Source organism: Leptodactylus fuscus, chromosome 3 (genome assembly GCF_031893055.1).
Source record: "Leptodactylus fuscus isolate aLepFus1 chromosome 3, aLepFus1.hap2, whole genome shotgun sequence".
NCBI lineage: Eukaryota > Metazoa > Chordata > Amphibia > Anura > Leptodactylidae > Leptodactylus > Leptodactylus fuscus.
In genome coordinates, this window is record NC_134267.1 from 140,547,566 (window position 1) to 140,561,821 (window position 14,256).

General features: G+C 41.3%; 1 protein-coding gene across 5 annotated transcripts in view; it reads right to left on the minus strand.

The window, feature by feature from the left end:
- The window catches only part of ARHGEF10 (Rho guanine nucleotide exchange factor 10), a 117,296-nt gene that overhangs the window by 77,828 nt on the left and 25,212 nt on the right, over positions 1 to 14,256 (minus strand). For 2 of the 5 annotated variants that reach the window (XM_075268415.1, XM_075268414.1), the window contains exons 2-6: positions 13,432 to 13,522; positions 6,503 to 6,655; positions 3,631 to 3,927; positions 2,809 to 2,866; positions 1,807 to 1,886 (exon numbers count right to left, since the gene is read on the minus strand). In XM_075268415.1, coding sequence (XP_075124516.1) covers positions 1,807 to 1,886; positions 2,809 to 2,866; positions 3,631 to 3,927; positions 6,503 to 6,655; positions 13,432 to 13,486 — 643 coding nt within the window. In that variant the 5' untranslated portion in view covers positions 13,487 to 13,522. Of the gene's footprint in view, positions 1 to 1,806; positions 1,887 to 2,808; positions 2,867 to 3,630; positions 3,928 to 6,502; positions 6,656 to 13,431; positions 13,523 to 14,256 lie in introns of those variants that run through there. The other 3 variants (XM_075268417.1, XM_075268418.1, XM_075268419.1) reach the window with 3 other exon arrangements.

Here is a 14,256-nt window from a genome sequence, read left to right on the forward strand (position 1 = left end):
CCCCTCTTTATATATAGACAGTGGCCACCAGACTCTATGGCTAGTCTTTTTACTGTGCTTTAGTAGTCTGATCCTCCCCCCCCCCCCATTCCTACTCTTACTGAGCCAGCTGACAACTCAGAATAGAGGAGCATCGCATACTATCAATGTATAATGTGCATACAGTAGTCAGAAGCTGGTGGCTATATAACACAAACAAAGAAGGGACTGGAGGAGGTGTAACTTGAAGATCCTGGGCCCCAATGCAAAATCTGTAATGGGTAGAGGGACCTTAGGGGCTCCCTGACATTGCAGGCTTAGAAGTAACTGCTAACTCTGTACCTCCTATAGCTACACCACTGACTATGAAAATTGGAGGAGGAAAAATGATAGTACAAGCAATTTTTAATATCAAATATGGATTCATTGTGAAGTTTTATTGTAAGCCTGAAACTCACATTTAGAAAAGGAAGAACACCACAAAATGTTCATATCCCTTTGTACATGAATTGTACATCTGTGTGCTTGCATAAGTATACCTGTATTTTTTCCTGATATGGCAATATACCTGTATTGATACAGAGTGTTTAAATGGGACCTGTCGCTCTTCTGATGACTTCTTTTGTAAGATTTGTACATTCTGCCCCCCACCCCCACATTACTTCTTATGATATTTGGTATTATCATTTCCCTTGTCACACATGGTGTTCTCTATCACTGTCCAATTAGTGCATACAGTGTCAGATTATGTAAAGAGATTGACAACCAGGTGTCGCCAATCATTCACACTTTCCAGTAGGAGTAAAGGTGCGTTCACATGATGTAACATGCCGCGTGATATGGCACGTATATGGCGTGTGAGAGTTTGAGCGCCATAAACGCTCCCATTGATTTTAATGAGAGTTAGGATCGTATACGCCGCGTTATTTTGCAGCCGCAAAATCACGGCCGCAAAATAACGCGTCGTATACGATCCTAACTCCCATTGAAATCAATGGGAGCGTTTACAGCGCGCAAACTCTCACACGGCGTATACGTGCCATATCACGCGTCACGTTACATCGTGTGAACGCACCCTCAAGCTAAGGCCCCACTGGGCGGAAATGCAGAAAAAAAAAAAACGCAGCGTAAAAAAACGCAACAAAAACACTGCATTTTATGATGCGGAAAAAAACGCACATGTATACGCGGTTTTCCTTGCATTATTCAGTTTTGTGCTGCGGAAATTCATGAGTTTACTGTTGAGTTTTTCATCACGTTTTTGCTCGAGTTAGCCTTAGCCTCAAACAAGCAAAACAGTGAGTTTTTGTCTGCGGATTTTGATGCTTTTCCACAGTGTTTCGGCTGAGTTTCCGCAACACATTTATCATGCTGCGTTTTTGCTGCGGTTGTCACACTCTCCATAGAAATCTATGGAGGAAAAACTCAGCATTTACGCAACTATAATTGACATGCTGCGTTTTTGAAAAACGCAAACATTTTTGAAAACGCAGATTTTCTGCAGCGTTTTTTTCCCGCAGTGTGGGGCTAGGATTAGACAAAACTGCATTCACTATGCTGGTACTGTAAAATGCAGCGTTTTCGCAATGCCCAAAAATGCTGCATTTCCACCCAGTGGGGCCTTAGCCTAATAGAGGAAAGGTAAAGTTCTAAGAAAAGATACTGCAGAAGAGGTGTCAAGTCCCCTTTAACAAAAAATAAACCAAAAAAACAACACGAGATAAGAAGGTGAAGTTATAATTAAGAAGAAATTGGTAGGAAGCAAGGTAAAGAAAATGAATAAAAAGATGTTGAAAGAGCTAAGGTAACAAAAGTTGTTGTATTTACTCTCCATCCATTCAGTATTTGCTGGATCAGACACCCACTTAGCCAGCACATCTTCTTCTTTCAAGGCCTGGAAGTCTTCACTGTAATGAGGAATCAATACTAAAATACTGACATTTCCTGCATAGTGTTTACAAACATAGAAAAGCACTCAAAATGCACAATATTCTAACAAACCTATGAAAAAGCACAAGAGCCTGACTCCTATATAAATAAATCATTTAAAGTGTAACTACATTCTCGACAACACTTGATTTGCTGTCATTATTTGTGTAATTACAGGGAGTCCATCATAGCAGAAATCAAATTTTTACTGACTTTTTTCAGGCTATTCTACTTCTACCTTTATTTCTTATCTTGTCCCCGTAATTTTTGAATGATGAAGTTTATGCAACTTAACTTTATGCAAATGATGCTCAGAGAGCACAGGGACGTTTCCCCTATGCTCCAAGCACAGTTTCGTCATCCCCGCAAGGAAGGGTGCAGGGCTTCACAGTCTTTTTGTCCTACTTAAGACAGAGCACAGCAGGGAGGTTTCTGCTCCAGCCAGTTGTCTTACAGTCTGACAGAATAGTGAGGAAGGGGCTTCCCTATTTACCGTACATTTTTAAATATATTTTCCCATTTTAAATGTAATATTAGACAAAGCTAGACCTCTGGAAAAGAGGAGATGAAGGTAGAAAGTACCCAGATATTGTATTTATTGTACATTTCAATTATTTAGTGTTCCTGTAAGGACATTTAATAAACTAAACAAAGTAACCAAGTCCTGTATTTACAAAGCAACACAAACATGGTATCCTGAGAGGAGCATGGTGACCCAGCAAACAATATATATCCTTGCTGCTTGCTCTTTCATTTTCTTCAAGTCCTGTATTTGCCCAGTTAAACATATAAGATTTCATTGACATTTCATGTTTTGCAATTCTTCATAAGGATACCCTTAAATATAAAATATATGACAGCATAATAAAAGATATGCATGTTCCATTATGTTATACATACCTTGCATGATTGTCAGTCACAAGCTGTAGGTGAGGATTGGAAACCTCCTCTTGAACTCCTACAAATAGTGTACAAAAGAAAAGAACGATCAATTCATCATACATATGTGTTTCTATTTACAAACTGGTCCTAGATGCCTAAGCAAGAAACCAAAAGTCGGGCCTTATGAAGCTGGAAGAATGAGTATGTAGACTTGGTAGATTAATGACAACATGTATGGTCTTAATTGTGTCAGCAAATGAAGTAGCCATTGGCTCTAATTAAGTGAGTCCGGGGGCCGATATAGCTACGTATTATTTACACCATGTAATACACTAATAATTTGCACCGTAAGATTTTTAGTGTATGCTATCATTATATTTGTTCCCTGGTTCAATGTTTTCAACAGCATTTAGTAGCCGTTTTGACACACTGAATTACACATTGTAAAGTGTACAGAACTTTCTGCAGACTACTAGCTAGAAGGAAATACAGTATTTAGAAGATGTTGCCCATCTAAACACATGGCAGCATATTACTTGGATATTGGACCTCACCACCTGCAAGTATGAAGTAGCTGTGGCTCTCTGTTGAGGACCATGGCTGCTTCTGAACTTTTGCCAATTTTGTATGGGGCTGCAATGTGCCTTCTTTTACATATTCGGTCTAGCTATCACTAGCTAAGATAAAGGGGTTCTCGGATACAGTAAGAGAGGGAATAACTGACAAGAGATCTGTGCTCTGCTACTGAACACAGTGCACAGGCAAGAAGTCTGGATAACACAAAGTACATAAAGTCAGAAGAAGTCTTTACAATGTTCATAGCTTGGTGTCTGAAATTACCTTGTTCATCCACAGAAATATTCCGGATTATAACTGGTGTGGAGTATGCTGGCAAAAGCAAGGGCAAGTTAGAAGGGACGGCATATCCACATGGCACTGGAACAGAATAACCACTTGGCACCCGGGGATTCGAGCTGTCTTCAACAGACTGTGACTCTTGGGAAGTAGACTCTCCCTCTTGGAATGGCGTAATGTCAATCACAGAATAAGGGTTCACTTTTTTTGGCGCTGTGCTGAGATCACTTTGTGCGGGTGAATCTTGCAGTATAGCTCCACAATCATCTTCTAATAGCTCATCTAATTTTTATAAAGTTAGTAAAATAGTTTTAATACTTTGCTTTCTATAATTTGATTACTATTTACAGCTAATAAAAGGAAATCATAAGTTAATTGTCATCAATATAACTGAACTGGTCACTTTCCAAAAGGGAATGATATGATAATAAACCTGCAGGATTCTTAGGAGTTTTTAAGCTTCCTGCTTAGATCCTGAGAACATTAGCCATCAGCACATTACAGTAGCCTTTGTCAGCGGTGTACTTCATTAATACCGGCTGCTATGAACACATTTGGCTGAGCTATCTGAAGGGCAGCATCAGCACTGTATCCAAGTCTCCCATAGCCTGGCAAGTTATTATCAAAACAGTCTGCTAGTATTCAGCTAGTACATTTACACCAGGCAAGAGAGGGTGAGAGAGATTATCAAGCCTGAACACTACAGCATCTTATGCTACACATTCACGTCTGCCTCAGGCTTTCTGAGGACCAGGAAACCAGAAAACCACTCTGTCCAAAGATAGACAGCAATGTACCTTGAAAGACCCCTTTGAGTGTAAGGGGGTCGTAGGGTTTTGTTATTTTTAAAGAGATCCTATCAATAAAACACTATTTTTTCTCACTAACACATAGGAATAGCATTAAGAAAGGCTATTCTTCTCCTAGCTTTAGAGGTCTTCTCCGTGCCGCCGTTCAGTATAAATCCCGGTTTTCGTCGGTATGCAAATGAGTTCTCTCGCATGGGCGGGTGGGCTCCAGCGCTCAAACAGCACTGGTGGCATCCCCCATGCTGCGGGAGAACTCTCCAGCGCCACCTCCATCTTCTTCAGGAACGGCCTCCTCACGCGTCTTCTTCCTGTGCTGGCGGACAAACTTGTAGGTCTCGGGAAGAGCCGACTGCAAATGCCCACAGGCCACAAGAAAATGGTCGCTTACTTACTGTGTAAGCAGCCATTTTTCTTGTGGCCGCAGGCATGCGCAGTCGGCTCTGCCCGAGGCCTACGGGTTTGAAGCCAGCACAGGAAGAAGACGCGTGAAGAGGCCATTCCTGAAGAAGATGGAGGCGGAGCTGGAGAGTTCTCCCGCAGCATTGGGGATGCCACCAGTGCTGTTTGAGTAATGGAGTCCGCCTCCAGTGCTGCAAGAGAAACCATTTGCATACTGACGAAAACCGGGATTTATGCGGAACGGTGGCACGGAGAAGACATCTAAAGCTAGGAGAAGAATAGCCTTTCTTAAGGCTATTTCTATGTGTTAGTGAGAAAAAAAAAATTGTGTTTTAATGATAGGATCTCTTTAACAAATATTCCAGGCGAAAAAAAATTGGGCTTGTGGGACTTTTTGTTCAGGATTTCTGCCCGACACTGAACTAGAGGCACTGAACAAAGTCTCTGGCGCAGACATGAACACAGCCTTACACAACTTGTTAAGCAGGGGTGCAGGGAGTTGGACTCCATCCCCCACACATTCGATATTTACAGCCTATTCTAAGAACATGCCATTGATTCTAAAAGGCTGAATAGCCCCTTTAAAAAATTCTCTAATAGCTAATGTGCCTTCAAATGGAATCTTCACAAAATTCATACTCTATCCACAGATAACAAGAAAAGGTAGCCATAGTGTCCTTTTTTAAATGGAGCTATAGTTGAACATGTGCAGCACTGTAATTCCAGTCTTCTCCCTGTAGGACTGCCAAAGCAAACCAGAGTACAGCACTCGGCTATCTCTCAGTCCAATAAGGGAGAATGGAGTAGTGGCATGTATCCCTGACCTTCAAACAAGGGGGCACAGGGCAAGCCAAACTTTCACATCATGCTGTTATTGCTTAGCACAGTAATAAAAGTGATCAAAAGTTGTACATAACAGTAAATGATACCAACAAAAACTATAACTTGACCCACATAAAAAGACATCAACATCAAAGTAAAAAGATATGTCAGTAATAAGATGCAGTGCCCTCATGGCACTGTTTATTCTTACAAAACGGTGTTTTACATTGAAGTGGTAAACAATTATATAACCAATATAAATATTGGTTATATGGGAGATGTTATATATCTCATGGGAGATGTACTGCATCACTGTAATAGTAATGACCTCATTTCATGTAAATCACTGTTTTATTCATAATGCAAAAGAGAGAAAAAATACTTACGGTAGCTTATTGTTATGGTTCTGTCTATATATATATATATATATATATATATAAAAATAATAACTTCAACATAAACAGAACCGCTAGACTGCAGAACACTGCAGTGAGGTCCACAAGGCCCAGGAGGGCAGCCGTCTGACAGAGCACAGCGAACTACCAGCTAACTACACTGGCAGTGGTGTTTGTACGGTACTAAATGTGAACAGGCTGCAACCAAACCCCACCAGTTGACTTCACTGGAAAGGAGCGCCCGAGTATAGCTGATATAGCAAGGCTGCCAAGGGTTAACCGTCACCCCTGGTCAGCAACAGAACATGCTCAGCCTAAGCTAGGAGCTACAACAGTAGAAGACAGGTGACAGGCCACCCTGTGTCCTTTAGAGGGATACGTTGAAATAATTAAATCAGAAGTAAAAGGTACAAATAATAATAAAAGACAGACCTGGAGGATCAGGAAGTTTAAGCTTCATGTCAATTAAATCATCCTCAGCCATCTGAAAAGGCTGCCTATCAGCTTCTGGGGCATCATCGCCACTGTCAAAATCAAATTTCTCTCCTTCATCTTCATCCTCATCAGCAGCAGCATTTTCAAAGACTGAAGAACAAACAAAAAGTAGAACTTTTTACTACAGCAATTTCCTGAAAAGAAAAGTGAACAAAAGTACACAGAATGTAGCATAAAGCGGGGCCACACGGTGGCTCAGTGGTTAGCACTGCAGCCTTGCAGCGCTGGAGTCCTGGTATTCAAATCCCGACATGCGCAAAAAACCATCTGCAAGGAGTTTGTATGTTCTCCCCGTGTTTGCATGGATTTCCATCCCATATTCCAAAAAAAGACATACAGATAGGGAAAAATGTACATTGTGAGCTCTATGTGGGGCTCACAATCTACATAAAAAAAAAAAAAAAAAAAGAAAAAAAAAAAAGAATGTAGCATAAAGCTACAGATAACATAAAAATAAATAAAAGTATAAGAAACAGTTGCGAGACCAATATTGAGAGACAAATATTACGGTTTGTAAAATCAAAAACTAGTAGATAAATATCAGTCCATGCTCATGTGAGATGTACAGCTCTTTACTGAGCGGAGACTGTGACAAGCGCTGCACCTATGTGTCCATCACATGAGAATGGAGAAGGACAGCAAGCAAAGATCTAAAAAAAACCCACAAGGAATTAATATGGAAAGTATATTGGAAAATTGTATAACTTTTCATTATACAAACGTTAACAGCTGTTTATTAATATTGATCTGAAACTGGAGAATCCCTACTCCTTCTCACTACACAACCTTGTTGAGAATGATACGGAATGGAGAGGAGGTCAGGCATACATCTTGCCACCCTATTTAAAGTATAGAAGACGGACAGAGAAAGCCAAGCACACCACAGGCTAGACTGCCACCCATTCAAAGTCTATGGGGCTGATCAAGGAAGCCTAGAAGCTCAGCAGGCCAGGATTGAAAACCATAACTGTTTCTACATACCTGACCATGGATTGTGTCTAACTTCCCCTGAAGTGAACAGTGCTGAAATGCAATCCCACACAAGCTGTGGATAGATGTGTTGTAGGGCTGGGCAATTATTATTTATTTTATTTTTTTAAATGTAAAATATAATATTTGCTTTTAACTTTAACGGGCACTTGTCATTTAAATATCAAATCTCATTTTTGTGGACCTTTCAACACTTCTACCAATTCTAATTTTTAGCATCTATTAACAGGTGCCACGCCATGGATTCTAGTGCAGTTGGTGTTTTTTCTCTAGCTTCCACCATTTTCGAGCAATCTGAGCAGTTAGTTTTGGTTCCTGATGTGCAATTTAAGCTCTGTAATGTCACACAGGCTGTGTCAGAGCTCAAAATTACACCCTTTGACCTGCTCCTGCCTGACACCACCCTTCAGACAATACAGAACCTAAATAGCGTATCAGGCACCAAAATTAAGAGCACTGATTGCTTGGGAACGGTGGGGGCTAAAGAAAAAGAATCCAACTGCGCTGTAGTCAGTGGAGCGGCGCCTATTAAATGATGTAAAAATTGGACGTCAGATATATTTGATGCAGGCTTCCTCGTCCTACCATAAACACAGCAAACATTGTTTATCATAGCCTGTGGGGAGAAAATTAAAGGGGTTGTCCCATGAAAAGCATCCTATCTATACTGCTAGTGTATGTGGATTTAAGGCTTTTCCTAAATACAGGAAGTGAAGAGAGCACAGAGCCCTGTAGGCTGCAGAACAAGAGTTATGGGAATACCCCTTTAAGCCTGCATAGAGTATTTAAGGCTCCAAGCTGACGCGAAAATGGATTTCACTATTCTGATAAAAATACATCACAATTGTGATTCTCTGAAATAGATTTAAATTTGATTAATTGCCCAGCCCTAGTGTGATGCGGTTTTTGGATATAAATAATAACTTTAATTGTAAAGAGTGTCCCCCTACCACCTCACAATCATTGCAAGTCTTCTGTTCACTTTCTTAGCAGCTAATACATATATAATATATCCTATAGTATATACAAGATCATAATACTTTAACATGCACAATTAGAGAAAACATACTTGTAATCGATTATTCTTTGACCAAAGTTTCCCTTTAACGCATTAACCTTTCCAGGATAAGCTGCCCTATGTATATAGATGAACAATACTATATCTACAGTTATATGACTTGTATCCTGCATTTTAGTCAAGGACGTCATATGAATAAAGCACTTGGCACAAGTCTTTGCCTTTCTCTGCATCTGGGTATTTCCTTACTCTCACTCAGTGCGCCCTCCTGTCATCTCCAGAGATTGTTATTTTAGCTGACAGTCCCTCTTGTTCCCTAGATAGATTCAACAGAGATTTTAGAGTAAATATCAGTCAAAAATGGAGGGTGGAGGAAGAAAAGAGGAAGGAAAGTGGAGAAAGAAGAATTTTTCTTTGATAAGATGTATTTCTGAGTTTTTTGTATTCCCTTGTATTGATTCTTTTAAAGTTTGATGGAAGATAAGCCACTGAAAGAACCACCTCAGCCTCCACCTATATATCAGTTAGTCTATAGCTACATATTGGGATATACATATTTATGGCAGAACCCAGCTCAGGAACCAATTAGTGTTTCCCAACTAGAGGTTCCCCAGGGCCTGGTAAAGGGTTTCCGGAACACAATAACCATGAGAACCGAGTTTCACACTAGTCTGGTCACACTGATTCCAGTGGAAAGACATTGTAGAATGTTTTACACCCCTTTGAGGGACAACTGGGACTAGAAACTTACTCTGCACAGAACATTTAAGAAAATAATAAATCTTTAATTATAACCATTCTATATAATATGCATACTCTAATGATACGCCTGTATATAAACAGACAAAGAGGTGCATTGTGGGGGCACATGCTTAAAAAGTGGTCTGGTAAAAAGTATGTCCGTTCCCTCAATCTAACTATTGTAGCAAACAAGTGACATGCATTTATGGTGGCTGAGCTGTGCAGCCTGCCATTATAAATAATCTTTCCTTTTCATGAAGGCCTCAGAGTGTGTCAAGCACCAGTGACAAGGGAGCTTTGATAGGAACAATTCATATTCTGTCTTCAGCTCTTCCACCACACTGCCCCCTCATATCACCCGTGCTCCAGCAATGTCTCTGGTGCCATTGCAAGAATAAAAGAGAATGAGTCCTGGACAATGAGCCACCAGGCGGCACCTCGCCGTCCTATTTAGTGATGTGTTGTACTAAAGAGCAGGCATCCATCCTACTACTAGAAGAAACACTAAACTTAGAGCTAGCCATACATTCATCTTTTCACATTTGTAAATGTTCCTGTAACTCCCTAGAACTGCCATAGTAAATATATATATATATATATATATATATATATATATATATATATATATATATACATACACACATACACACACACACTATTAATATTATAAAGGTGAAAGTTTGTGAGTTTGTGTGTTTGGATGTTTGTTCCTCAAATCACAGCCAAACGGCTGAACGGATTTTGGGGAAATTTCACACACACACACACACACACACACACACACACACACACACTTGCCAGGAAAAGGTAGTAGGCTACTTAAAATGTGGGTCACTCACCCCAAATCGCCACCGTGACCCTCCAAAGACACCTCCGGCTCGGCTGTAGAAGCTGGCATTCCGCCAGCGCTGGTCTGTCCACGCACCTCCTATTGATGCATGGCAGGCTGTGGGCGGGCTATAGAGCCAGGGCTGCGGCACCATAGGTTGGGGGCTGAATGTGGGCGTGCCGATTGAGCAGGGACACCGTGAACAAGATGGCAACAGCCCACATCGTCCCGGAGCTGCAGCTATATTAGGCTACCTGCACACATCGCGGACGGAAGAGGCTGCTGCACCCGACACTCCACATACAGGTCAGTGCAGCGGGGGGAGGGGGTGTCCCGTGGAGGGGGAGGGGGGTGTCCCCAGGGATCAACCACGTTCCCCAGCTTCATGTCCCCCTCCTACATCGGCCCCAGTGTTGTAGCACTCACCTTCGCCACGCTCCCCCCGCCGCCGTCTCCGCTTGCTCAGTGCACATAGTTCGCGCGCTGCTGCCTGTGTGTGTCGTAGATGCAGCAGAGCGCGGCCCGGCGTCACAGCAACCTGACGCCACACACAGGCAGCAGCCCGAAAACTATATGCACTGAGTGAGCGGAGAAAGCAGCGGCGAGGGAGCGTGGCCAGGATGAGTGCTACTACACTGGGGCCGATGTAGAAGGGGGACATGAAGCTGGGGGCAGAGATGGTGGGGCAAGAAACTAGAGGCAGAGATGGAGGGACAAGAAACTAGGGCCAGAGATGGGGGGGCATGAGGCTGGGGGCAGAGATCGGGGGACACAGATGGGGGGGACAAGAAACTGGGGGCACAGATAGAGGGCCAAGAAACTGGGGGCACAGATAGAGGGCCAAGAAACTGGGGGCAGCGATGGGGGGCCAAGAAACTGGGGGCAGCGATGGCTCGACAAGAAACTGGGGCCAGAGATGGGGGGACAAGAAACTGCGGGCAGAGATGGGGGGACATGAAACTAGGGGGAAGAGATAGGGGGGACAAGGAACTGGAGGAAGAAATGGGGGGACAACACATACAAGCGGTTCTACGCCACCGCCAACCCGCAGATGAAGTCGCGGGTAACTGCTAATAAATATATATATATATATATATCTATACACACGCACGCATACATACATAGCCAAGATTTATCACTGGGCATTTAATTAGATATGTTTATGAATCAATCATTCTTGTATGAGAGCAAACAATGTTAACCCCTTACTGATGTAGCAAATTTTGGCCTTGAGGACTCAGGGAATTTTTTTTATAGTTTTCCTTCATTGTGTTCCAACGGTTAAACTATTCTAACTTATTTTTATTCCATTTTGATAGACAAATTGAATTACGTTATTTAACAAGGCCACTGTGAGGTACATATATAAGCATTTAAGATACATGATTTCTCTGTGAGCCTGAACTGATACAGTGTAACAACCTATCAATGAGATATATACCGTACAACTGCTGCATTCAGCTCCCAAGTATTGCCTAGATTGGATACCACTGTATCCACTTACAGCAGTGCTAGCCATGCAATGTCATGTAGTCTGTGACTGTAAACACGGTCTTCATGGTGAGGAAATGAAACTAAGTATTATGCAATTTCTTTATTTTTAGGGCGATATTAATTCCATTGTGATTTACATTTACACACAAAATGCAAAAACAAATACAATAGTCTGTAGTGATAACGTAGTGACCAATCGGTACAGAGGACCTTGCCTACAAGAGCTTACAATCTTTATGGGATAGACACCATAGGTTAGGACAGAAGCTGTTCAGATGGTGCTGTGGGGCAGCAGAGTTATTGAAGGTTATAGGCTTTCTTGAAGATGCGAGACTTGAAAGCCCTCTTGAAGGTTGTGATTGTGGGGGAAAAAGGGTTATGTATCTTGGTAGAACATTCCAGAATTTACATATATACTAGTATATTTAAAAAAAATAAAAAAAAATAAAAAGTAGCTCTTTTTACTTATATAGTAATTACACTTTATTCATAAGAAAAACTATACGAGTTGTATCCACAAGTGGATGAATTTCCGTACAAGTATTCAGTCCACGTCAGACTAAGGCTAACACTAGTGTTTGTCCCCCATTCACAAGAGTACATCCCCCATTTTGCATAAAATCAGTGGAGAGAAAAGTCCTGCAAGAACTTCTCTCTCCACAGTTTTTGTAGGCAGACCACATTATAGTCTATGGGGTCTGTGGGTTTCTGCGTTTAACCACTTTTTAGGTTTTTAGTGTTTTGGGTCCCCAAGCAGGCACAAAGGACAGAATCCAGAATGCAAGTCTGAACCTAGCGTAAGAGGCAAGACAATTGTCTTTAATGGTGCTAAATCCATGTACTCCATAAAACAGAATTCAGTAGAGCATGCTGCAATGTTCTCCACTCGGAATGTTGGTCTTTGTGGAAAAAAAAACAGTTGTGTGAATTGTAGCATGCACTAGTATACATTCACTGAAAGAGTAAATCTAAAACTTATCCTTTATTAGGTATGTTAAAAATAAACAAGTGCCCAAAATGTGATTAAAAACAAGTGAGGGAGTATATATCCGTTAATAGAGATGGAGTAGGTAGAACCCCAACCCCTATTATATATACATACTCCCAAGTTCCTTTTTCTAAAAATTAAGTAGATATATATGGATTATAGTGTCGCTACACTGCTGATTCCAGGGGCAGGTAGGGGCTATTGTTATAGAGATATGTGGATTCTTCTCAGTCAGGGTCCATATGATAATGATAGCAAATATCACTTAACAAGGGCTATTGTTATAGAGATGTATAGATTGCACCTAGTCAAAGGTCCATCCAGGATAGCAAATAGCCCTTAGCAACTATCCACTGCTCCTAGTACAAAAAGCCCCCATATGCAGATCAGTCTCTTGATGTATTTAGACCCAGCTACAACAAGGAATCAGGTAAGTATATGTGCATAGCAAACACTTACTCAACGCTGCCTTTCGCTAGTTACCCTGAAAGTCTAGCTCATCAGGAGGATAGATATAGTGAAGATAAAAGTTGTGCAGTAAAAACTGCAGTTCCCACACCCTTGGTGGTAGGACGTGGTACTGTGTGGGTCTGCACTATTATAGGTTTGCGTGCTGCCCAGGAACATGAACAACACATGGTCCAAAAACATGCCATCTGAGTGAAGCCTTAGACTTGTAGGGTATTTTAAAATAAACAAGTTGTAAAGTGTGACAAACTATTAGGCCTTACGTAGTCCATCATACAATAGGTGGTATGAGCCTCTATTTTTATTAGATGTGTTAAGAATCTTTGATTTTGTTTTACCTTCAGGTGGTGGAGGAGGGAACTCCTCTAAATCTGTATTTTCCAGACTTCCCATCCTCCCGTTCTTTTCTGTTCAGCATAAAATGCCATCCTGTAAGCAGCACATTATATACAAAGCAATAGTTAAAAATGTAATGAAGCAATGAGATAAAGTTAGCACAAACAAATAAAACTCAGGAAGATTCTGTAGTCATATAGCACCTAAAAGTAGTGATAAGCAGTGATGTCTACAGTTACAGTGGTGGTAGGACCCCATTGTTGGTAGGATTAGAAAACAGATCCTAAAGGAAATGTATTGATACAATAATACCACTCTCTTTAATGTAGTAATCTCAGCAAACATAGTCCAGATGCCTTGATCCCTGTGATTGTAAATTTGGGATGCAGTGTGGTAGGTTTTAAAGAAAGTCAACCACATAAAACAGTTACTTGTTTTTGGTAGGGTCATAAATATGACACTGGAGGGGCCAACAGTCACCTTTGAGCATGTCCTCTGAGGATATGTTCACACAAAAGAATCTGCCACAGATTAAGGCGTGGATTCCATGGCAGATTTCACCCTGAATCTGCCTCCCATTATTTTCAATGGAAAGCACAGATTGCAGCAAGACCCGGAGGGGGAAAAAAAACAAAAAAAAAAAAACAGTATCAAGCTTGATGGCCCTGCGCCTAAGTGGAGAGAAAGCCACAACCGAATGCTGATGTATTCCATTGCGGAAGTCCCAGGCCCAAATATTTCAGCAGAAAATTAAGAGAAATTTCTCTTAAATTTTCCGCCATGTGAAATTAGCTTTAATGTTAATATAGTAGGTCACGTTTCTTTAT